The sequence below is a fragment of the Diabrotica virgifera genome, chromosome 4, assembly GCF_917563875.1.
Source record: "Diabrotica virgifera virgifera chromosome 4, PGI_DIABVI_V3a".
NCBI classification, from domain to species: domain Eukaryota; kingdom Metazoa; phylum Arthropoda; class Insecta; order Coleoptera; family Chrysomelidae; genus Diabrotica; species Diabrotica virgifera.
This window is the reverse complement of record NC_065446.1, coordinates 34,908,422-34,935,254: the sequence shown is the minus strand read 5'-3', so window position 1 is coordinate 34,935,254 and position 26,833 is coordinate 34,908,422. Positions and strand designations below refer to the sequence as shown.

The 26,833-nt window shown below is 32.8% G+C and overlaps 1 protein-coding gene across 1 annotated transcript in view; it reads right to left on the bottom strand.

The window, feature by feature from the left end:
• Positions 1-2,257: 2,257 nt before the first annotated feature.
• The window catches only part of LOC126883563 (laminin subunit alpha-1-like), a 375,906-nt gene continuing 351,330 nt past the window's right edge, over positions 2,258-26,833 (bottom strand). The window contains exon 3 of the mRNA XM_050649203.1: positions 2,258-2,524. Coding sequence (XP_050505160.1) covers positions 2,258-2,524 — 267 coding nt within the window. The remainder of the gene's footprint in view (positions 2,525-26,833) is intronic.

Genomic DNA, 26,833 nt, shown 5'->3' with positions numbered 1-26,833 from the left:
CAAAATAAATCGATTTTTAAATACAGCATCTAGAGACTTGCAACCTTTTGCATTGTGTTCAGGATGATTTCAGGAAAAAAGTCTACTACTTATAGAAAAATGGGTGGAAATGCATAGTTGCATCTTAAAGTGCATAAAATGCATCCAAAAGTGCATAAACATGTCAAAATACGTGTATTAAGGGCAAGATTTTGTTACTCGGTGGTATTTTGAGTCGCTGAAGACGAATACGCCATTAAAACAGCCTACTGAAGCACCTGGTGTCCAGGTTCACTGTTAAGGCACCTAATCTGAAGCTTGGAGAGTTTTCCGATTTAAATTAATGCAAATAGATTACTAGGAAGTTTTTGGGGTTGAGGGAAAATTGAGGGAAAACCCTCCAAACTCTAGAAAATAACATATTAGCGGTGACCTTGGCATCAGGTGATCCGTGCTCTACCCTTCGAAACTCCAGAAGATGACGTGCCTTAACAGTGACTGTCGGCACCAGGTGCTCCGGAAGTTTGTTCTGAAGGCGTATTCGTGTACAGCAACCACAAAAACCCCTCCTGTAGTCTGTTTGCATCAAATTAGTGCCGAAATCCCTCGAAACTCCAGATGATAACGTAACTCTAGACACCAAGTACTCCGGATGTCAGTTCTGATGGCGTATTCGTATTCAGCGATTGGAGCCACTTCCTCGTTTATTATATTGGTGACCATTATTGCTGTGACTGTCTCCGTTAATGTTGACACCATCTATCTATCGCCCCTCGGCAAATTCAAACAAAAATATAACTCCAGACCATCTTTTACCACCTTTAGTCCAGACAAATTAATATATGTATTTAATATATTTTTTACCATCAAAAATGAGATATTTTAATCAAATATTGTATCAAATGTAATTTGCAGAATAATTTTGAATTACGTTCCGCTAATGATAAAAGTAGAATAAAAGTAGAAAAAAGTTTCAATTATATTGCTTAATAGTATAATTGTCTAACAATTTTAACTGTACTAATCCCCAAGTATAAATTTTTAAGTGCTAAACTGATTGATTTACGATGAGTAACCGGGTTGTAAAAATACCGGCATGTGCCTAGGTATACACATCCCACTTCATAGCAGGTAGATTGTTTGTTAGCATAGCAGGTAGATTGTTTTTTGTTTGTTATGAGTTCGGAGAATGACGATAGCTGATGGAAATTGTATGCGAAGGGTCAGTGTTGTAGGTTTACGTTTTTATTCCATTCGTAAAACAGGGAGGAAGTACGCCTATATAATTTTTCAACGTGAAATAGACGGTTGTCGAATATTGACAAATTTAACTTTATTTCGGAAACCTTAACAGTTTGAGCGATACATTATTAGCAAAAAATGTTGCAAATGGCGTCCCCTATTATCCCTTAAAAATTTCCATAGACCTACCAAACACCCTGTTATATTATGTTTATTTTAATAATTATAGTAATATAAGTTTAAAGGTAATCAACTATTTTCAATGGGAAATAAGCCACAATTTTACCAAAAAAACCAATTCGGGTTTCGTTGTAAAAATACAAAATACCACTAAAATAAACAAAAATGTTGTTGCTAAGTAAAAAAATTATTCTAATCTATCACGAGGTTTTTTCCTGGTTTTCCCTCTTGATTTACTATAGAATCTCTAACGCGAGAATTTTACTGTCATCGTTGCATTTGGTTGTCTTTTTAAAGACAGATCACATGCTATGATTTTTTGTGACGGATTTTCTTGAGTTGGGATTGATTTCGTGTAATCGAATGATCTATCTTTTAGTAAAGTCGTCCTAGGAACGCAACTCATAAATATTGGCGATATCATTTGAAAGTCTTCTACTTTAAAATGTATAATAGACGTCTAAATTGCCAATATATTGCCAATATGAGTCAGATTAAATAAATTATTAGAAGAGTTTTTTCACTTAGCAACATTTTTGTTTATTTTAGTAGTATTTTGTATTTTGACAACGAACCCCGATTTGGGCTTCGAAACGTTAATAAAATCATTTTTTTGGTAAAATTGTGACTTATTTCCCATTGAAAATAGTTGTTTATAAAATTTCCACAAGGAAGCTTCAGAACAACATTAAGTTTAAAGAGTTTTTACCCAAATATTTTCATTTTGGTGGTTTTAGCATTTTACTTATTTTTTATGTTTTACTTATTTTTTATTAAAAATACGTTTTCTAAATATGAAAGATAAACACAGGATAATAATAGAAATTTAAATTCCTATTGACTATTGATTTGAAAACTATTCTGCTGATTCTAAACTTACCTCTCCATTCTCTATAGGAGTCAACTTGGAATAGAAAGAAGTACATATCACTTCGTTGTCGGTAAAGTAGTGCGGCTTTCCTTTTGTAGCTGGAATTCCGAAACGTTCGAGACACTCTTTGTCTGTTCGTGCAAAATACTGCCAAGGCTCGTAATTTTGATCATCTATGGAACGTTCTAAAATCCAAGTTCCTGGTCGTGGGGAATTCGCCATTTTAATTATAACGTAGGCTATCTGGTACACCTGTAAGAGAGAAGTTAATTAAAATTTGTTTGTGTGTTCGACAAATCTTATGTAGGTACATGAAATATTGATTTGAGGATAATATAGAAAATATGTTAAACACTGCCGTTCTGGCTAATTGGCCAAGCCAAGCCATAATACAAATAAAAAAAACACTGCTGTAAAAAAATGTTAAAACAATTTTGACACAAGAGCTATAAACTTACCGATTTGTATCCCTAGTGGCAACTTGACAGTTTTAATTTTGTTAAAAATGATGTCACATTATGTCAGAAATTATGTCAAATTGTCAAAAGGGCAATACAAATCGGTAATTTTAAGGGGTCGAGTGTAATTCGGTAAGATTATTTAATTAATAAAACTGTTCAAAACAAAAATTTGATTGTGATATACATATTTATGTATCTTCATCTGAATATTTGCTAAACCCAGGGCTGCTTTATCCATTAGGCAATATAGGCAGTTGCCTAGGGCGGCAAATTATGATAGGGCGGAAAAAATACTGTACAAAAAATATTTGTATATAAAAATTGAAATCTAATAACATTTAAGTACATCGTACATCCATCAATGGAATATAAGTTGTCATTTATTTCTAGAAAACAAATTGCATTTTATTAACATTATTCATCCAAAAAGGACAGAAGTTGTAAATTTAGGGATTATTGGGCCGTCGGCAGCACCGCAAAGGCGGCGGCGGGCCCACTGTTCCATATTTTTTTTAAACTCAATCCTTTTGGGTTATTCGTGGTTGAAAATTTGCCATTTTCATTGAAAAATGTCGCCTTTTCGGACGATTTTTTGCGAATACCTTAAAAATTATGCATCTAACTAAAAAAACTATATAAAACATTTTTATAGCTTATGAAAAATTAAATTTTAAGTTTTCTAGTGATAACATAAATACGAGTATGGTAGGTGAAAAGACATTTTTTTGTGCATGCTCAAATCGGTGTGTTCAACTTAATAACAGAGAAATTGTCGATTTTAAAGGTATAATTCTATCAATATCTTTTGTAAGTACTGCCTGAAAAGACCTTTAAAACGACCGCAATGTTAAATTTAGATTACATTTAAACTAAGCGAGATATGGTGCAACAGAAAAGGATGACTAACTTATTTTAAGATAAAATGAGAAGTATGTATATTTTAACCCCTCATCCACCAGATTTAAATGCATCGTTTTGCTTCTACATACAATACCTCTTACTATAGTGTTATTTCTATGTTCAACAAGTTGGACGGGTTTAAAATGTATGGTTTTTGAAAAAAATAAGATCAAATTATAGAGAGCGCTTTTAAAGTTTTTTAAAAATCTTTCTTTTTCTCCATGTAACTCGAAAATGATAATGAGATACAGTAATGAAAGAAAAATAAAATTGTTATCCAAAAGAAAACCTACATTTTTGTAAGGTATTTTTTTACATATCTCTTATCACTTTCGAATTACATGAAGAAAAAGGAAGATTTTAAGGAAATTTAAAAATGTGATCTATAACTTGATCTTATTCTTTTCAAAAACCATTCATTTCAAACCCGTCCAACTTTTTGAATATAGAAATAATACTATAGTAGAAGGTATTGTAGAAGGAAAACGATGCATTTAAATTCTGGTGGATGAGGGGTTAGATATACATTTTTTTATATTTATATACATACACTATTTCTTATTTTATACTCATTTTTCCTTAAAATACATTAATCACGAGTTTTTTGCACCATATCTCGCTTAGTTTGAATGTAACCGACATTTAACAGTTCTCGTTTTAAAGGTCTTTTCAAGTACTACAAAAAGCATTCGTAGCATTATACCCCTAAAATCGACCATTTCTCTGTTATTTTAAGTTAAATACACCGATTTGAGCATGCACAAAAAAATCTTTTTTCACCTACCACCTCTTTTTTTATTAAAACTAGAAGATTTATGAAAAAATGAATCTCTCTGATTTTTCATAAACTACAAAAATGTTTTATATAGTTTTTTTCGTTAGATGCACAATTTTTATGGTATGTAATCCCGAAAAAACAGTCTCCGAAAAGTGTCATTTTTCAATGAAAATGGCAAATTTTTAACCACGAATAACTCAAAAAGTATTGAGTTTTCAAAAAAATTTATAAAACAGTTTTTACTTAGAATTAGGTTCTCTGGTCAGTTCCGGTGTTAGTTTGATAAAAAAAATTTCCACCCCCGAGAACGGGTGGGAACCACCCCTAAGTTAAAAGCGCCATAGGATATAGGATAGACTTTGTTTCTTAAGCTATTCCCTACTTACAGTGAAAATATGAATTAAATTGATGCAGTAGAATGGAATTCGGAGCCAAATACCCTCACTGACTGCACTACATCATTCATACATGAATGTATTCACTTAAGGGGTCATTTGGATATCACAATAAAATCACCAATCACCAATAATTGACGAATCTAAATATTTAAAGAAGAGTGGATTGAAAGATATTTTCTCTAATTTTGATATTGCTTTGCTCATTTATTTGTGCCTTCCAGTTGCCAACCAACGTGTCCGCTGAAAGGTCATTTTCGAAAATGTCAAGAATTAAAAATAGTCATGAAAATAATTTCCGATCAAGTATGACGCAAGAACTTCTTAAGAATTTGTCGATTTTGTCCATAGAACGTGACGTAACAAAAGCGATAAATTATGACGACATTATAGATGATTTTTCCAAAGAAAAATCAAGAAATAAATCTGATGTGATCGAACTGGAATGCCAAGTTTTATGTATTCTAATTTAAATAAAAAAATCTTCCTGCAATTTTTTTCGCAAAAATGGTACATGCTTGAAGGGCGGCTACAAGAGAATTGCCTAGGGCGTCAATTGACATAAACGCGGCCCTGGCTAAACCTGCTCATGGTGTTCAATTTGACAAGTTGTAAAACATTAATTGTGATTAATGTCCCTGAATGTTTATTTAATATTAAATTTGCGTAAAAACAAAGGACATCTGCCGCGCTACTTGACGACGGGTAAGTAATTATCAAACATTATTATCAGTAGTAATTGCACGAGAGCTCTAAAGTCTAAAATTATCGATTTGTTTTCTGAGTGACACTTTGACAGTTTTAATTTCACGACCCGAAAGGGAGTGAAATTATGTGAAAGTGTCACGAGGGCAACAAGTCGATAATAATTTTAGAGATCGAGTGTAATTCGCTGAGATTATTTCATGAATAAAACTTTTAAATCATTTTAACTAACATTTTATTGATATCTTCACCTAAATATTTGTTAAACCTGTTTCTTGGTGTTCTCTGTGACAAGTTGTAAAACATTAATTGTCATTAATGTCACTGAATGTTCATTTTTGCGTAGTAACGAAGGGCATCTGACGTAATGCTTGACGACGGAAAATTATCAGTAGTAATTGCACAAGAGCTCTGAAATTATTGAATTTTTCCCGAGTGACACTTTGACAGTTTAAATTTCACGAGCCGAAGGCGAGTGAAATTATGTCAATGTGTCACGAGAGCAAAAATTCTATATTAATTTCAGAGGTCGATTGCAATTTGTTGCGATTATTTCATGAATAAAACTGTTCAAAATCAAAATTTTATTGTAATTTATTTATGTAAGTACCATTAAACACACAGTTTTTATAAATATTTGACGATTGAAAGTCATCACTTTTATAATTTTTAAAACATTAATTGTCATTAATGTCACTGAATGTATTTTTTCGTAGCAACGAAGGGCATCTGACGTAATATACTTAAAGACGGGAGATTATCAAAAATTATCATTTTAATTCAGATTTCTGTAGCTTTCTATTGGTCAGAATCTCCTATGAATGAAATAGTCGCTGTAATTTTTATTTCTGTATCGTTCTATTGGTCAGAATCTCCTATGAATGAAACAATCGCTGAAATTTTGATTTGTGTAGGTTTCTATTGGTCAAAGTCTCTATGAATTAAATAATCACTTAGGTATATTATTACACAATAGGGCTTTTCATCGATTGTCATTTGTTTCGAGCTTCTGTCATGTGTCACATAATATTAATATATGCACTTCATACGTCTTTGGTTTGTATCAATGGTATCACCAATAACGTATGACGTAGATATATTAATATTATGTGACACATGACAGAAGCTCGAAACAAATGACTGAATGAAAAACCCTAAGACAAGCGATTTGGCTGCCGAGTGACACTTTGACAGTTTAATTTCGAAGTTGAGAAAAATTGTGTCAAATTGTAACGAGGGCAATACAAATCGATAATTTTAAGAGTGTATTTCGGTAAAATTATTTCACGAATAAAACTATTCAAAACAAAAATTTTATTGTGATTTATGTATCTTTAGCTGAATATTTGCTAAACCTGCTCATGTTGTTCACTTTGACTTTGATAGGTTGTAAAACATTAATTATTGTGATAAATTTCACTTAATTTTTATTTAATATATTTGCGTAACAACGAAGGGCATCTGCCGTTCTACTTGACGACGGGTAATTATCAGTGGTAATTGCACAAGAGCTCTAAAATTATTGAATTTTTCCCGAGTGTCACTTTGGCAGTTTTAATTTCACGAGCCGAAGGCGAGTGAAATTATGTCAAAGTGTCACGAGGGCAAAAATTCTATATTAATTTTAGAGTTCGAGTGCAATTTGTTGCGATTATTTCATGAATAAAACTGTTCAAAACCAAAATTTTATTGTAATTTATATATGTAAGTACCAATTAGTGAAATTAAACACACAGTTGTTATAAATATGTATTTGACGGTTGAAAGTCATCACTTTTATAATTTTTAAAACATTTGGCATTAATGTCACTGAATGTATTTTTTCGTAGCAACGAAGGGCATCTGACGTAATATGCTTAACGACGGGAGATTATCAAAAATTATCACCTTAATTTGCATGTCTGTAGCTTTCTATTGGTCAGAATCTCCTATGAATGAAATAATCAGTAGTAATTGCACAAGAGCTCTGAAATTATTGAATTTTTCCCGAGTGACACTTTGACAGTTTTAATTTCACGAGCCGAAGGCGAGTGAAATTATGTCAAAGTGTCACGAGAGCAAAAATTCTATATTAATTTCAGAGGTCGAGTGCAATTTGTTGCGATTATTTCATGAATAAAACTGTTCAAAACCAAAATTTTATTGTAATTTATTTATGTAAGTACCATTAAACACACAGTTTTTATAAATATTTGACGATTGAAAGTCATCACTTTTATAATTTTTAAAACATTAATTGTCATTAATGTCACTAAATGTATTTTTTCGTAGCAACGAAGGGCATCTGACGTAATATACTTAACGACGGGAGATTATCAAAAATTATCGATTTAATTCAGATTTCTGTAGCTTTCTATTGGTCAGAATCTCCTATGAATGAAATAATCAATAGTAATAATTGCTAGTGATGTTGATTATAGTTGCTTTCGAGTATTCGTTACAAATCGTTACTTTTGTATAAAGTAATCATTTACAGTATTCGTTACTTTGATTAATATGATTACTTATGTTACTTTTGTATTTGAGTACCGGTAATCATATCGAGAATCGTATTTATCAGTAGGTAGATATTTTGTATTATAAAGTAATCATTTACAGTATTCGTTACTTTGATTACTTTTGTTACTTTTGTATTTGAGTACCGGTAATCATATCTAGAATCGTATTTCTCAGTAGGTAGGCATTTTGTATAGCTATTCCGATATAACAACGACTTTCACCGATCTGTTTAAGGGATAAAAATGATTTGATTACTATGATTACTTTTGTATTTGAGTAGCGGTAATCATATCGAGAATCGTATTTCTCAGTAGGTAGATATTTTGTATAAAGTAATCATTTGCAGTATTCGTTACTTTAATTACTTTTGTTACTTTTGTATTTGTGTACCGGTAATCATATCTAGAATCGTATTTCTCAGTAGGTATTTTGTATAGGTATTCCTATATAATAACGACCTTCAAGAAGTACGAAGTAATCAAAGTAGATACAATAGTCGTTACTCACTCTGACACGATTAGTACGAAGTAACGAATTAATCAGAGTAATCAAAGTAGATACAATAGTCGTTGCTCGCTCTAATACGATTGGTATGAAGTACCGAAGTAATCAAAGTAATCAAAGTAGATACAATAGTCGTTACTCGCTCTGATTCGATTGGTACGAAGCAACGAAGTAATCAGAGTAATCAAAGTAACGATTTGCCTCTCTGTATAGTAATCGTTTCTTTCGGTATTTGTAAGTAACGAGTACTTTGTAACAAATAATTACTTATTCAACATCACTAGTAATTGCACAAGAGCTCTAAAATTATCGAATTTTTCACGAGTGACACTTTGACAGTTTTAACAGTTTTAAAAGTGGCACGAGGGAAACAATTCGATAATAATTGTAGAGATCGAGTGCAATTAGCTGCGATTATTTCTTGAATAAAACTGTTCATAACCAAAATTTATTGTAATTTATTTATATAAGTACAAATTACTACAGTTAAACACACAGTTATTATAAATATTTGACGGTTGGAAGTCATCACTATTATAACTTTTAAAACAGTAATTGTCATTAATGTCACCGAATGTATTTTTTCATAGCAACGAAGAGAATCTGACGTAATATACTTGACGACGGGATATTATCAAAAATTATCAATAGTAATACAGTCATTCGGGGTAACTTTGATCCACAGGGTCTAACTTTGAACCATTTATTTTTTTTGATATAAGTGTACGTTATAAGTAGTATTCTTGCTGTTAAAACCATTTAATTTGGATAAATTGCAATAGAGGTCTCTTTTATTGACATTTCCGTTAAGTTTGAAGGCGTCTGATATGCTACATTGTGTCAAACTTGAATTTGTATACGTTCTGTAAAGTGCTGGGTTGTAAACAGTAATTTAAAGTGATAATTTATACCGATTCTGTCGAAAAAGTAAGTATGCAGGGGATTTTAATTATTTTATTAATGATTTAGGATCACTTTCGTTACATCAAAGCTTCAAGATTCATTAAAATATCTCCGTTTTGCAGCAAAAACTGGCCGGGCTGAGAATTTATATCATTTCAGGCTAACTTTGCACCACACTGAAACTGGTTCAAAGTTACCCTGACGATTTAAAATTGCGGGAAATTTTATTTATTGAATTTAATTTTGTATTTTTGTATTTCAGGGTTTCCCGAAATGCCGAGAAAACAGATACACAGTCTACATGCTGGCGTCCGTCGGTATGGAACTAAAAGCCGATATACAGAGGAACACCTACAAGCAGTACTAGAACAGGTTAAAAGTGGAATGCTGAGTGAAAGACAGGCCTCAAAACAATACGATATCCCGCGTAATACGATTCGAAATAAATTAAAACGAAACCACTCAAAAAATGTCGGAAGGCCTACAGTATTTTCTCAAGAAGAAGAAAAGTCGATAGCCAAGCATGTTATTTCTTTAAGTGATAATGGAATTCCAATATCTTTGTTTGATGTGAGATGCATTGCTCAAAGTTACTTAAATTCTCAAGGGAGAAAAGTATCACAGTTTAAGGAAAATTTTCCAGGCTGGGATTGGAGTCAATTATTTTTGGAGAGAAACCGCACAGAACTTGCTCAACGGTTTCAAACGAATATTTCCAGAAGGAGGGCGCAAGTAAATGAAGATGTAATAAATGAATTTTTTGATAACTTCGAGATGGAAGTTTCTGATATCACACCCAACAATATTTACAATTACGACGAAACAGGGTTCCACGACGTTCCAACAAAAAGAAAACTTTTATTCAGAAGAGGTTGCAGGAATCCAGAGAGAATCGTAAATTCAACGAAGTCTTGTTTTACCACTCTGTTTTGTGCAAATGCAGATGGAGAGTTTCTACCTCCATATGTAATAATGAAAGGTAATCTGAAGTGGTCGGATTGGGTTTTTGGTGCACCTACTGGTACGAAGTTGAACACCTCAAAATCAGGCTGGATTGAAAATTCTATATTTGATGACTGGTTTGAGACACATTTTCTACCGTACGCCAACACAAACGAAGGTAGAAAGATCTTGATAGGCGACAACATGTCAGCACATATTTCAATAAAAACATTAACACTTGCAAGGGAACATAATGTTCTTTTAATATTTTTCCCTCCAAACTCTACCCACTTGCTGCAACCACTGGATGTGGGGTATTTTGCCAGTCTTAAAACATATTGGCGCCAAATTTTAACTCAGTGGAGAGCGACCAAGGGAGGAAGAAAAACAGTAGCTATGCCAAAATCAGTATTTTGCCAACTTCTCAAAGCAACTCTAGACCTCGGAAAGGACACTGCAGCTCAGAATCTCAAAAAGGGGTTTGAGGCTTCAGGAATTTATCCCACTGACAGAAACAAGGCATTACTAAAACTTCCGTTGTATGCTCGACCAATGGGTAAAATTAATGAAGATATTGGAAAAGAATTTAAATTATATGTAGAAAAGATTCGTGAAAATGATTTGCAAAACGTTACGAGGGCAAAAAAATTCTGTCTTCCAATAACTGCTGGCAAAAGTGTTTCAGTCGAAGAAGTGAATCAGTATTATGAAAACAGGGGTTCACTACTAGCAACTAGAAAATCTACAACAAAAGGTGAACCGAACCTACGAGGTGTAATAAAACCACGAGGTGGACTAAAAACACGATGTGGACCAAAACCAAGAGGTGGACCAAAAACACGAGGTGGACCAAAAATACGAGGGGGTCGTAGATCTATTACGACCAACAGAACTGCTGAAGAAGCAGAATACATACCTGCAGAGAACAATGTGCAAGAAAATGAAGACGTTGATGAGGTAAACCAAGAACAGATGCTGGATTATGGAGATCTGCATGGTCAGCAAATTTTGGAAGAAACTAATTTGACTGAGATTATAGTCGAGGACTCAATTGGCTACAATTTCGACATTGACGATATGCCAGTAGATATTGTAGTGACAGAAAAGACAGACCAGGATCAGATCGTCAGTAACGAAGAAGAAAACATAGTAAGTGAAATGAAGGAAAATCAAGTTAAAAAATGCAGTGAAGTAAGCAAGGAATGCAAGACAGAAAACAAAATGAAAAATCAGCAGAAAATGACGTCGCATTCCCCTCAATCATTCCCCTTGGGTGAAATACAAAGCAAGAGAGATCTGGCAGAAGCTAATAATTTTAAAAATCTAGAAATATCTTCTGGATTGTGTTATTTTTGCACTTTCAATGTTTCCATGCATTCATTAGGTATAAAATGCAATAAGTGCATAAGAATATTCCATTTGAGCTGCATTGAAAATAACAATCTTCACAAATCAAATACCAATATGTTTATTTGTGCCACCTGTTTAAAGAAACTTTGATTCGCCTATCGAGTGAAAACTTTAATATTTCTGTTGGTAAATTAACGAGTAATCTTTATGTAGTATTGTTTTGTAGAACTTTAGTTTCCTAATAAATATTTTCAAATTAGTCTTTGAGTATTGTTGGACCAACCCATGTACAGTCATATAGAACAGAATGGCAACCAGGCCTGCTCTAAATATTTTAGTGCCGTGTAACAACTGTGTAATTTTTGTACATCCGAACTAACCTAATTCATTCTTGCAAAGTTGTCCTGATAGCTTAAAACATCAAATATATAAGATTTTTTGTATAATTGTAGATATGGTTCAAAGTTACACCAATAGCGGGTCTAACTTTGAACCATGTCAAAAATTTTTTTTCCTGAATTATACTTGCTACTGTGGCATATTTTTAAGCTTGTAAGACATTATCAAACTATACACAATCATAATATAATATAAAAGAACAATTAAGAAGGTCAGTGTAAAAATAAATTAAAAAAATATTTAAAAAGTGGATCAAAGTTACCCCGAATGACTGTACCACTAGTGAGTCAATTTTCGCGATAAGTCTGTCGATTTACTTCTAAACGAAACTGAGTTGCTTGAAAACACCACGAGTCCGTAGGACGAGTGGTGTTTTCTTTAAGCAACTCAGTTGAGTTTAGAAATAAAAGACAGACTTATAAGATAAATTAAATCACGAGTGGTATTTTATTAGACTATTTATTTCACGAACAAAGTGATAGGTCAAAAATTCAGTAGAATGGGAGGAAGGAATTTAATAATAATACATTTGATCTAGGTAACCCAAATCTACCCATTTTTTGAATAATTCACAATTAGTCATAATCATGAAATATTTATTATAACTATAAATAATTTGTTATAATTATTTTTTACCTATAACAATAAACAGTTGAAGGCCCAGTCTTTTAGAATGAATGCTAGTCTTTCGTTGTTATTTTCTGCATCTAATTTGTAGTTGCGATCCACACAGAACATCATAAATTGTCTCCATATATAAGATTTAGATTTTCTTGTGTTACTCGGTATATTTTCTTCAATGTTTTGGTTTATAACTTCGTTTGAAGTACCACCGAAACGACTCATTTTGACGTATACAGCTACAATAATTTTTTTGGCAAACGTCAAACTTTGCTTTGCGATCGGTATCCATGGTTACGTCGTTGAAAACACGAAGCTGATAGACCAATCAGAATTGAAAGACAGTTGGTGTTTTCGCGATAACACAAGCTGTCTTTGGTTTGTCATTGGTCAGATTATGTGAAAATTTTAAAATGAGTGAAATAGTCACTTTAATTTTTATTTCTGTAGCTTTCTATTGGTCAGAATCTCCTATGAATGAAATAATCAGGTATAATATCACAAGAGAGTGAGAATAAATTGACAACAATGCGATAGTTTTTCGAAAATTTGTTGTCTGGCAATAGACACGAGATCCCGCAGGGCTCAAGTGGCTATTGCCCAATGACAACAAATTTGAGAAAAAATGAAGCATTATTGTCTTATTTATTCTTACTGTCGTGTGATATTCGTAAGATTATTTTTTAATACCTACATATAAAATTCAAGTCTTTATATAAAAACAGTCAGTGGCATTAATCCCAATTAATGTGACACACATTTTTCAACTTGTCAAAGTGAACGGATAGTATGCAAGTCAAATGTGACAGTTCTCAAAACTCTGTCCAATCAGATTATTATTATACTGGGAATAATCTATAGTAGACTATTCCCAGTATAATAATAATCTGATTGGACATAATTAAACACGTGATCAAAAATCTTACTATACGATTGGAAGTTAAAATTATTAAAAGTTAATCACTGAAATTTTGATTTGTGTAGGTCTCTTTTAATAAAAATCTCTATGAATTAAATAATCACTTATAAACTGCTCGTCAAAAGTTAGGGATATAGAAAATTCTGCTGAATTTTTATAGTAGATTTTTTCGTGAACAGATTAACGGATTCCGCTATTTTTTTTTATTATTTTAGACTTTTCTTTAGTATTTACACAGCTATGCAAAGGTTTACTCAAACTTTTTTTTGTTCTTATACCGGGTGGAAGAAAAGAAATGTTTTTCTTATGTTAAGTTTGAGACGCCCTGTAGGGAGGACGAGGTACAAATGGGAGTATATATCGAAATCGTATTGTAGTCTTATGTTTTTGAACATTTTGTTTTTTGAATGTCCCTGGTATCTTTAGAAATAAAAAAAAATAGACGGTTTTGTAATTTAATATGTGTTTTAACCGAAACAAAAGTTTGAGACACCTTGTAGGGAGAAAAAGGCACAAAGGTGAGTGTACCTCGATATTTTGTTGTAGTCTCATATTTGGTGAATATTGTATTTTTTTAATTTCTCTGATATCTTTAATAACAAAGAAACTAGACGATATTACTCTTTAATATGTGTTTTAACTGAGGACAAGCGTCACATCACACATGTGAAACATAGAAAAACATATTAAAGAGTAATACCGTCTTGTTTCTTTGTTACTAAAGATATCAGAGAAATTAAAAAAATTAAATATTCAAAAAATATGAGACTACAACATAATAGCGGGGTATACTCACCTTTGTGCCTTTTTCTCCCTACAAGGTGTCTCAAACTTTTGTTTCGGTTAAAACGCGTTTTTTTGTTTCTAAAGATATCAGGGACATTCAAACAACAGCATGTTCAAAAAACATAAGACTACAATATTATTCTGATGTATACTCACATTTGTATCTCGTTCTCCCTACAGGGTGTCTCAAACTTAACACAAGAAAAACATATTTTTTTCTTCTACCCGGTATAAGTAAAAAAAAAATAAGTTTGAGTAAACCCTTACACAACTGTGTAAATACTAAAGAAAAGGCTAAAATAAAAAAAGTAGCGGAATCCGTCTGTTCGCGAAAAAATCAACTATGAAAATCAGCAGAATTTTCTATATCCCTAACTTTTGACGAGCAGTTTATTATTACACAAGAGCTCTAAGACTACCGATTTGTATCCCGAGTGACACTTTGGCGGTTTTAATTTCGAAAGGGACGGAAATTATGTCAAATTGTTACGAGGGCAATACAAGTCGATAATTTTAAGAGTAATTAAGTGTAATTCGGTAAGATTATTTCATGAATAAAACTGTTTAACACAAAATTTTTATTGTGATTTATTTATTGATATCTTTGTCAGGGAAATTATGTCAAATTGTCATGATGGCAATACAAATTGGTAATTTTTACGACGTCGAGTGTAATTCGGTGAGATTATTTTATGAATAAAACTGTTCAAAACAAAAATATTTTATTTGTTACTTTGTGATGTTTAGAACTCCAGAGTGCTTATCAACCAGAGAAACGGCCGTAAAAGATGGAAAGGTGACGTAGAGAAAACTGTGAAAATTCAGGAAATGAAAAACAGAAGAATATATCAAGTAAAAATCGAAGAATAATTTTAAACACGATAAATCCAATAAATAGGGGTAGAGTCAAAAAAGAAGTTGAAGAAGAAGAGGTATCCTAATTAATAAAACCATTTTTAAAACTTGTTTTCTCACCAATCAAAAATCATTAAAAAAAAGATTATTAACACATAATTTCAAATCAAATCAAATTGTAATTAACCAACTAAATCGACGAGGAATGGACCACGGAAGCACATTTGCTACTAATTATAATGTTTCCTGAATGTAATTAGCTTGAAGCTGTTAATCTCTAATAATTCTGCTACAGCAGTAAAGATTTATTTAAGTTTGCTTGACAAATATAATGGTATATACTAGATACTAGATTCATTTATTAAGTCTGGATCCCGCGTACCAAAAAAAGTTGATTAATAGCATGCTGAAAATTTGTTAATAGTAAAGGGGAAAAGCGCAAAATGTCGCCTTTCAAAATTTTTAATGTGTTAAATGTATTCACTTTTTTAGAATCATGAGAAAACTAATTAGTCCATAGAAATGTTACATTTTTTAGGCCATACCTTGCATTTGTTAGAGGAGTCAATTTTATTTTTTTAATATGTAGGGGGATCAGTAGAAGCTTAAGTTCAAGTTTTTGGGGTCGCCATCCTTGTCCCCGGCCGCCATCTTGGAAAAGGGGTGCAAAGAGGATTCCTTTTGAGAAGTTTTTCTTTTGGAGGTTATAACTTTTTTGCAGTTCATTTTACAATAAAATAATATTATAGCAATTTTGTAGAGCGTTTTTCAGCGAACAATTTCCGCTATAAAGGTGTTTAATTCTATTTATTTATCTAGGTTTTACAGCGCTCCAAACTTGACCAGATTCTCGAATGCTCATAGGGATACAATAAAAACAAAACGTTAGGCTTACTTTTCTATCTTAACATTTTTTTATTCATACAATTTATTATGATTTTAACATTACTATGCTATTATTACTCTAATTTTGACCTTCCTCCCCACTATAAAACTTAGAACCCTAAGCATACATAGCAAAGGCCCAAGAAGTTGTTTGAGGACAAACGGTCCAGAAGAAGAATGACGCAACCGCAAAATGCAAAATTCTTCAGAAGAGCAAAAAAACGATTTTTAAATATTTAAAATAGGGATTAAATGAAGAGTAATCGTCCAGGAGCATCGGTATAGCGTTTGTTTTTTGACAACGATTGCTTTTATTTTCATCGATATTGGTTCTAATTCCATTACCTTAATTTAATCCTCCCTTTTTTAACCCTATCTACAGTTGTGTCATTATGCATCTGAAACAAGGACTAACATAGCGCGTATTTCAGTAACGACGCAACTACCCTATAGTGCAGGGGTGGGCAAAAGGCGGCCCGCGGGCCGGATGCGGCCCTTTTGCTTACTTTATCCGGCCCGTTGAAAAATCCCGCAAGCTTTTTTTTAAGAGCATAGGCGCAATGCTTTTAAATTCATTAATTTTTTTCGAATCCTGAGAAAATTATACTGCCTAGGGCCGAAAGTCCCTGAAAACTTCTACAATGCTTATTTTAGTAAGTCGTAGGGGTGAACACAAAAGAAAAAAAAAATTAGTGTGATTTTTAATTTCAAATATCTCATTGCAAAGAAACTTTTTGTTTATTCTAAGGGACTTTTGGCCCTCGGTAATAATGTAATCTTTCATTCTGCGTTTAAATTTTTCAAAAATATTTATTACTTTTCTCATGATTCGAAAAAAAGGAATGCATTTAAAAAGTATTGGTCCGAAATTTTGCGCTTACGCTCTTAATCTCTTTTATGCGATTTTGTTGAAATCAACAGTATTAGTGTTTGTAGTGTTCATATAAACAATGAATCTCTATCTTCTGCTTTTCTTAAAAGCGTCTGTATATTTAACCCGGTCCAGGCACGAATATTTTCCGGCCAGGGTATTTGTCGTCTACCAGGACCCTTTTCCTTCCATTTTACCCTTTATAATCAGCTGCTGCAACAACTTACAACAACGTACTTATCATTTACTAGTATGTGCCCTTTCTCCTTGCTGTCCTTCTCCCTTTAATTATGGTCAAAGTTCTCTGTTCCTTTTCCATTCTGTGCAACATCATTTCGTTGGTAATATGATCGGTCCATGGTATTTTCAAAATTCTCCTAAAAAGCCACATCTCAAAAGCTTGCAACTTTTTCATTAAGTCAGCATTAACAATCCAATAAAGAAGAATAGAGTGGACATAACATTTTTATTATCATCCCGGTTTTTTATAGGGTTCTCCGCCTCCCTGTTCCCAGTTTCCAGCTTCGTCCGTCGTTGTATTCGCCAGGGTGAACGTTCCTTTCCGACATTGTCTTCTGAATGCCACCCAGCCAGGATTTTTTCGGCTTTCCTCTCTTCCTTCTTTCCTTGACGTTCATTTTAAAATTTGTTTTGGCATCCTGTCGTCGTCCATTTTTTCTACATGACCATGCTAGATCAGTTGACACCTTTGAATTTCGACTATGATGGTTGACTTGACCTTAACATTTTACCATCCGATATCAGATTTGCATATTGAATCTTTGGTTGCTCAGAAATTTCCTCATCTTCAAAAAGGCTGCTATTGAATTTCTGAATTTCATTTTTTATCTGGATCCCTGTTACGGCTTAATATAATGGACCATATTAAAAATTTCGTAATTTAACTGAGAACCAGTGGCGGCTCGTCAGAGGAGGCAAGGGAGGCTCAGCCTCCCCATAAATTTTTTACACACTCTATACTGTTTTGTTTATCATGAATCGCGAAAACAACAATTACTCTCACTATTATACAACGTGTAAATTCCATATTATCACTAATTATCCATACGTACGGAGCATTAGCATTAGAACGCATGATCGCGTCTCAGTTTTATTACATATTATTGTAGGCAGGACCCTGGGTTATCCCGAGATGCACGAACGGAGCCGAGAAGCCCAGCTTTCTCCGTTGCTAATGCTCCGTGCAGCGCAGCAGGCGTTTAAGGAGACCCGGTCTCCTAAACAGTGGCATCTACGGCGCCATCACACGTTGCCCGGAGATATACCAAGGGAGGCAGTGTAGCTTCTCAGCTCCGTTGGGTGGTTGGGTGCGTCTCGGGACAACGAATTTTAGGGTCCTGACTAAATATAATGAAAAATCTAAAAGTGCGAATTTTGTTATGAAATTTGGTATGTGGGGTTATAATAATATTTGGAACAACTTGCTCAAATAACTTTTTCCGATATCTCTAACTCAAAGCAAAATATCGGTAATTTATCGTGTTTTTGAATTCGCAGTAGGCCGCGTTTAGAATTAAAAAAATTCAATTGAGTATCTTAAAAAATTTGAAGCTTCATTATGTATGGACTGCAAAACTTCAAATCTGTATTTATTTTGATATGCATAGGTATCTATTTACAAATAGATGGAATTGTTAACAAATAAACGACACAAATTTTGGTATTAAACTTTTACTATTAGACTAAGTATTTTTAAAATGATGATATCATGAAATTATGAATTAGGATGATATTATGAAATGTAAATAAAAATGGTCAAAAGATGGGGCCTTAAATTACATTTTTTGGCGCATTTTTTTGCTAGTGCAAATTTGTCTAGATATTTTACAGTTAGGTATAGCCTCCCCTATTGTAAAAATCACGAGCCGCCACTGCTGAGAACAAATTGTTCGCATGTACACACGATTAAGACAATAATTGATTATTATTACTATTATTTATTATTAACAGTCAAATGTATTTGTCCAAATGCTTTAAAATGATACTTATAGTATTTATGTCAAAAAACTTTCTTGGACAGAGAAAAACCTCCACCAAAAACATTAGCGTGTGCGCAGCGTACATACTGGGTATAGGTCTCCGGCCCGGGAGACATTTTGAAACTTTCTTTTTGGCCCGCGCTTAAAAGTATTTGCCCACCTCTTATTTTTGTATTTGCATTTTGATACAAAAGCATTTGTATCATCTTTACATAGTATTTTAGAAGTTAATTGCGCAATAAACAGGAATTGACAAAATTTGCAGTTACGTCATTTTTCTTCCGTACCGGACTGAATATCTGCCTGCTATTACTTTTAATATTATAATTTATCCTAGGTGGCATAGCAGTCGGTCCCGCTCTACTTAACTTATTCTTACAGTTGTGCTACCTATTTTCCCACGTGCAGTCGTATTAAAAATTGTGAAAAGTATTTTGAGTTTTATAGATAATACTATTGAGAGTCTTGTGGGTAAAATTTATATTTTTGTGATTAGATAAGTATTTTGTATATTTTGTAAGAGCGCATCATGAGTGGTGGTTATTTTATTTGTAAGAAACCTCTAGGGAAAATTATTTGTCAGTAGGAAAATCGAGCCATCTTACTCACTGTTGTCGACCGTTTTTCATCTCTTTATATGGCGGAAATAAAGACGATTCTCTGGAAACCCTGAGATACAAACTATTCGCTAAAACAGTGAGAAAAAATGCATTTAATCTCTTCTCACTTCCTCCAACACAAGATGCAGCCCTTTTCCACAGACTCCGAGTGTATCACCAGATTCAGTCATGGCTCGGTGAACATTGTGATCCAGAAAAATGAGGCTGGAAAAAGCATGGAAAATTTTGGATACCAATCCAAACTTCCAAGCCTCCAGTACCCCCGAGCTTATGAAATTCATCTTTAGCAGACGCAATGGAAACTGGAGTTGCATATGGTTGCCGAAAAGCAGACCTCTAATGTTCAGCAGTGTGCCTCTATTGTGGTGGTGAGAGTTGCAGCAACGTCGTGGACATATCAACATTCATTATTGAAGAAAATGAATTGGTAGATGAATTACCGACAATGACGCCAACTCTAACTCTCATTATACCACAAAAATTCACCTCGGATACTGATTCAGATCTTGACTCGCAGCCTGGACCATCGAAAAAAATGAAAAAATAATAACTATGATAGATCTTCTTCAACATATAAAAATAAATAATATTATTTTGTCTGGTAATTGTCCGTGGATTAGGCCTATTGGGGATACCACACAAAAAACGCGCCTCCAGACTCTACCTCATAGGTGGCCGGGAAAAGGGTCAAAAATAGCTTAATAATAGCATAGGAATGTTAAAATCATAATAAATAAATATATAGATAGAAAAGTAAGCCCACGGTTTTGTTTTTATTGTATTCCTACGAGAATTCGAGAATCTGGTCAAGTTTGGAGCGCTGTAAAACCTAGATAAGTAAATAAAATGAAACAACTTTATGGTGGAAATTGTTCGTTGATAAATCCTCTATAAAATCGCTATGATGTAATTTTACAGTAAAATGAACGGAAATAGTTATTTTCTTAACAAGTGCAGAAAGTCATTCTTTTCCGCACGCGACTGCAGTTTGCCGAACGACGCGAAGCGGGAGTTCGGCAAGCAGTCGAGTGCGGAAAAGAGACTTCCTGCAAGAGTTAGGAACAATATTTTTTCTAAGAGTCTTTAAAAAATTACCAAATCTTAATCAATTAATTTAATTAATATGAAAATACATACACAAATTAATTCTTTGACAAGGTTGTCAAAACCAAACTTTCAATATAATTAGTTAGCATGACGACGATCTTTGTTTCCATGACGATGATTCAAAACGACTCTTATTGTCTACCGATTTCACTTTCGAATATTATGTCAAAATAATTTTATTTCATCGAATTGTCGCGTTAATTTCATTAAAACAGGAACACGATAAGATATATTTGAAATAAATTAGTAAATAATATCTAAATATTAGTTTATTGCATGTATTATAATTACTTTAAGGCCATATTAACATATCTAAATTAACACACGTGCGGAAAAGTAGCACGCGTGCGGAAAGTTGAAACTTTCTAAACTAAAATGCGTGCGCGAAAGTAGATATTTTTGCACGCTCGTAGAAAAAAAAGTTATAACCTCCAAAAAGAAACTTATAAAATTTTCTCTTATTTTTGTTTATAACTTTTTTGTTGGTCACTTGACGATAAAAAGTAATAGATATAAAATTGTAGAAAATTTAATTTGCTACATTTTATGTATAATTAAATTAATTATCTGTATGGTTGCTGGTTTAGGAGATACAGCGCGAAACCCCTCTGCACCCCTTTTTCCAATATGGCAATAAGTATTTTTGAAAAAATTAAACGCAGAATGAAAGATGACGATATTACAGAGGGCCAAAATGCAAGACTAGCGTGCATTTTGATTTTGACATAATTGACGGCTGATTACAAGGAACTTCGTCTTTTTTATGTTGATGCTAAGTCCCATGTACTTGCTATGTTCTCCAATATTAAGAAGGTTTTGGAAGTCTTCTATATTGTCCGCTATTAAGACCGATTCATCCGCTTATTGTATATTATTGGCCAGGTACCATTTACTTTGATGCCGCTTTCGCATTCCTCAAGAGCTTCCTAGAGGACACTTTATGAATATACATGAACAGTAGTGGGGAGAGAATGCATCCCTGTCTTGCACCTCTGAAAATTTTTTAAGCTTGTGTTTTTTCTTTATCCACCTTGACGACAGCTGTTTGATTCCAGTAAAGAGCTTCTATCCAACGAATATGTTTTTGATCTATGTCGAGTTGTTTTAGTATATGTACGAGTTTATGATGTTGTACTCTATCGAACGCTGTTTCATATTCTATAAAGCATATCATTACATAATATTTCCTTTGATCGTAGCAGTTCTGGGCTAGCACCTGGGTTGCAACTACTGCTTTCCTCCTACCCAGGCCTTTAAATCCAAATTGTGAGCAACCAATAACCTTATCGCATTTTGTGGAGATTCTATAGTGAGGAACTTTAAAGAATGGCTCATCAGACTTATCAGTCTGTGTTCTTATACGTTAACTTGTTCACGGGCACGGCTGCATATGAAGTCATTTACTCCATAAGAAAATGTGTCTACATCTGTAGCATGTCCGGTCTACATCTGTAGCGTCTCCGCGAATGTGTTGCATAAAATTCATTAAATCTCATTCAAAACAAGCATTTCTATAATTAATTGAATTAAATCAGACGTTTCAAATAATAAACTCCACCCTGTATAGGCCATCTGCATAAAAAATATTTGAGTAACACTTATAGCCTATTAGTTTTATGGTATGCATCTGAGACGGCTCCGTAAAAGAAATATTTACCAAACGTTACCTTCATGGGAATTTTGTCCACCGAGCTACCTTTGGGTGGAGTAATAATGGTGCGTTCCTCGGTTTTAAATGTGCACCTTAAGTATTATTAGAAATAATAATACCATGGCTTAGAATAAACAAAAATAACGCCGTGAAAAAGGAAATTTAATTAGGAGATACCTTTGCGGTATGTTGAAAATTGTAGGGTTAAATACTACAGTTAGATTCTATCAGATTTGAATTCAACAGGTCATTTAAAGTTTCTGAATTAACGATAATTTATTTTTACTTACTATAGCACTACAAATTCCAAAAAAAATATATACAGAATGTCTACTTTTCCGCACGCGTTTTAGTTTGGAAAGTTTTACTTTTTCGCATTACTTTTCCGCACTGAATTTATATATTTTAATATGGCCTAAAAATAATTATAATACATGCAATAAACTAATATTTAGATATTATTTACTAATTTATTTCATATATACCTTATTGTGTTCATGTTTTAATAAAATTAACGCGATTATTTCATTCATAGGAGATTCTAACCAATAAAAAGCTACAGAAATAAAAATTAAACTGATTATTTTTTGATGATTTTAACTTCCAATCCTATAGTAGGATATTTGATCACGTATTTAATTTTGTCCAATCAGATTAAAATTATACTGAGAATTATCTACTGTAGAAAATTACCGATAGAATTTTTTAAAGTAGATTGTTTCTGTTTAATGGCAACCAGTTTCCTAGTTTTGACAACCGTCACATTTAAGAAAATATCCATAATATACGTATTAAAAAATAATCTTACGAATATCACACGACAGTAAGAATAAATAAGAAAATAATGTTTCACTTTTACTCAAATTTGTTGTCATTGGGCAATAGCCACTCGAGCACTGTGGGCTCTCGTGTCTATTGCCAAACAACAAATTTTCGAAAAATTGTCGCATTATTTTCAATTTATTCTCACTCTCTTGTGATATTATACCCGATTATTTTTTGTTGATTTTAACTTCCAATCCTATAGTAAAATATTTGATCACGTGTTTAATTCTGTCCAATCAGATTAAAATTATACTGAGATTTATCTACTGTAGAAAATGACCGATAGAACTTTTTTAAGTAGATTGTTTCTGTTTAATGGCAATCAGTTTCCTAGTTTTGACAACTGTCACATTTAAGAAAATATCCATAATATACGTATTAAAAAATAATCTTACGGATATCACAGGACAGTAAGAATACATAAGAAAATAATGCTTCATTTTTACTCAAATTTGTTGTCATTGGGCCACTCGAGCCCTGCGGGCTCTCGTGTATATTGCCAGACAACAAATTTTCGAAAAACGGTCAGATTATTTTCAATTTATGCTCACTCTCTTGTCGTGATATTATACCCGATAATTTTTGATAATATCCCGTCGTCAAGTATATTCCGTCAGATGCCCTTCATTGCTACGAAAAAATACATTCAGTGACATTAATGACAATAATTAATGTTTTAAAAATTATAAAAGTGGTGACTTTCAATCGTCAAATATTTATAACAACTGTGTGTTTAATTGTACTAATTTGTACTTACATAAATAAAGTACAATAAAATATTGGTTTTGAACAGTTTTATTCATGAAATAATCACAACAAATTGCACTCGATCTCTAAAATTATTATCGAATTTTTGCCCTCTTGACATAATTTCACTCCCCTTCTGGTCGTGAAATTAAAAGTGTCAAAGTGTCACTCGGGAAAATTAGATAATTTTAGAGCTCCTGTGCAATTACTACTTACAATTCGATGAAATAAAATTATTTTGACATATTCGAAAGTCAAATCAGTAGACAATAACAGTGGTTTTGAATCGTCGTCATGGAAACCAAGATCTCGTCATGCTAATCAATGTTGAAAGTTTGGTCACAGTATAGGAGGAATTCCTCCTATACTGTGGTTTGGTTTTTTCATATTTAATTAATTCAATTAATTGATTAAGATTTGGGCATTTTTTAACGCTCGTAGAAAAAATATTCTTCCTAACTCTTGCGGAAAGTCTCTTTTCCGCACTCGACTACTTGCCGAACTCCGCTTCGCGTCGTTTTCTCTAAAGAGAAAAAATTTTTTCTCCAAAGTTGATCGTTTTCGAGTTATAAACAATTTAAAACTGAAAAAGAACAAAAGATGACAATTTTCAAGGCTCAAAAACACAAGTAAAAAATATCAACTAAAAGGGGTAGTTCCTGGGTTGGCTGTATACCATATAATGTAGTTAAAAAACATGAAGTCACTTGGCAGACCTCGTTGGCCCAAGATGGTTGTTAGGGTTGCGTATTTCCGTTTGCGTGTTCATTTCAAGACATTGCGGTTTTGAAACGGACACCGAAACGGTGATACATATCTATACGCTCTGAGCTTCGCTGGTGTCGCTCCTAGCGGTTACTAATTCAACTTTTACCGGTAATTTTTAAATTCATTATCTAATTGTTATCGCTTAATATTTACAACGCAAAAAAGTAATTAAATTGTAATCGATTTTTTTAAGATTTTTCTAATCATTTTGACGTTCTATTGATAAAATATCAATTTCTTACTTCGGATACTTTGACAATAATCGTGTAGATGGCGCTAAGATTATAATAGATTATTTATAATTAGATATTACGGAACATTAAAAAAACTTAAATTCAGTATTTAAAACGTAAGTATATTTAAGGTAAAAATATATACCACAGCTTTGACCAACTAATATTGTTTATAATTAATGTTTTTAATTTTAATTTTAAATTAATCACTTTGACATTTATGTCAAATTTCCAGTAAACGTTTACAAACTTGTCACTACTGGCGTTCGCGAATTTGTAAATATCCCCTCTACGTACGAGCTCACAGATACGCTGTGAGCTCGTACGTAGAGGGGATATTTACAAATTCGCGAACGCCAGTAGTGACAAGTTTGTAAACGTTTACCGGAAATTTGACATAAATGTCAAAGTGATTAATTTAAAATTAAAATTAAAAACATTAATTATAAACAATATTAGTTGGTCAAAGCTGTGGTATATATTTTTACCTTAAATATACTTACGTTTTAAATACTGAATTTAAGTTTTTTTAATGTTCCGTAATATCTAATTATAAATAATCTATTATACTCTTAGCGCCATCTACACGATTATTGTCAAAGTATCCGAAGTAAGAAATTGATATTTTATCAATAGAACGTCAAAATGATTAGAAAAATCTTAAAAAAATCGATTACAATTTAATTACTTTTTTGCGTTGTAAATATTAAGCGATAACAATTAAATAACAAATTTAAAAATTACCGGTAAAAGTTGAATTAGTAACCGCTAGGAGCGACACCAGCGAAGCTCAGAGCGTATAGTATTTTTACTACAAAAGCGATATTACGTAGGTCAAAATTTTTAAATTAAAAGAACTGTCAAAACATTAGAATGTGACTTTTCATTATTGTCATGTTTATAATTAACATGGCATTAATGAAAAGTCACAATCTAATGTTTTGACAGTACTCTTACGTCAAAAATTTTGACCTACGTAATATCGCTTTTGTAGTAAAAATACTATAGTTCCAAAAAGGTGTTGATTTGAAAGCGCCAACCCCCGAAATGTGCACTGGTTTGTACCGAAACATGTGGCGTTGGAATTCTACAAACAAGTGCATAGAACTATTATAATAGGTATATTATTCGTTGCACGTGCTGTTTATCAACTTAGCTTTGAGGGTCGTGTTGTGTATTTAAGTTTAAGTAAATTATTTAAGGTGCATTCGTAACTCGTTGGATCCATGGTATTTTCAAAATCCTTCTATTGCACCATATCTCAAATGCTTCCAACTTCTTTATGTTGTCTACTTTCAGTGTCCATCTTTCCATTCCATACAAAAAAGTCGAGAACAGGTAGCATGTTAAGGCTCTTATTCTCAGCTCCAGAGAAAGGTCTCGATTAACAACCATTTTTTTCATTTTTATAAATGCTTTTCTTGCAATTTCGATTCGTGTCCTGATTTTTCTACCTTGGTCGTTGTTTTCTGTTACCCAGGTTCCCAGATATGTGTAGTTATTCGCTCTTTCTACTTGTTTTCCCTCGATATCTAGCCTTCCTATTGTATGTTGTTTAGAATTAATCATGAACTTGGTTTTCTTAACGTTTATTCGTAGTCCATATTTTATACTGACTTGATGTAATCTATTTAGGTACTACTCGTCGCAGTGCTTCTAAACTGTCTGCAAAAATAGCGGTGTAGTCTGCGAATCTTATGTTTTTCAAGAACTTTCCGTTTATTGATATACCCTGTTCTTCCTCTGATATTGCTTTCTTAAAAATAGCTAAAAATATGTTTTCTGAAAAATAATTGTTTAGCTGTAACTAAAATATGTTTTTGATATACATAACACT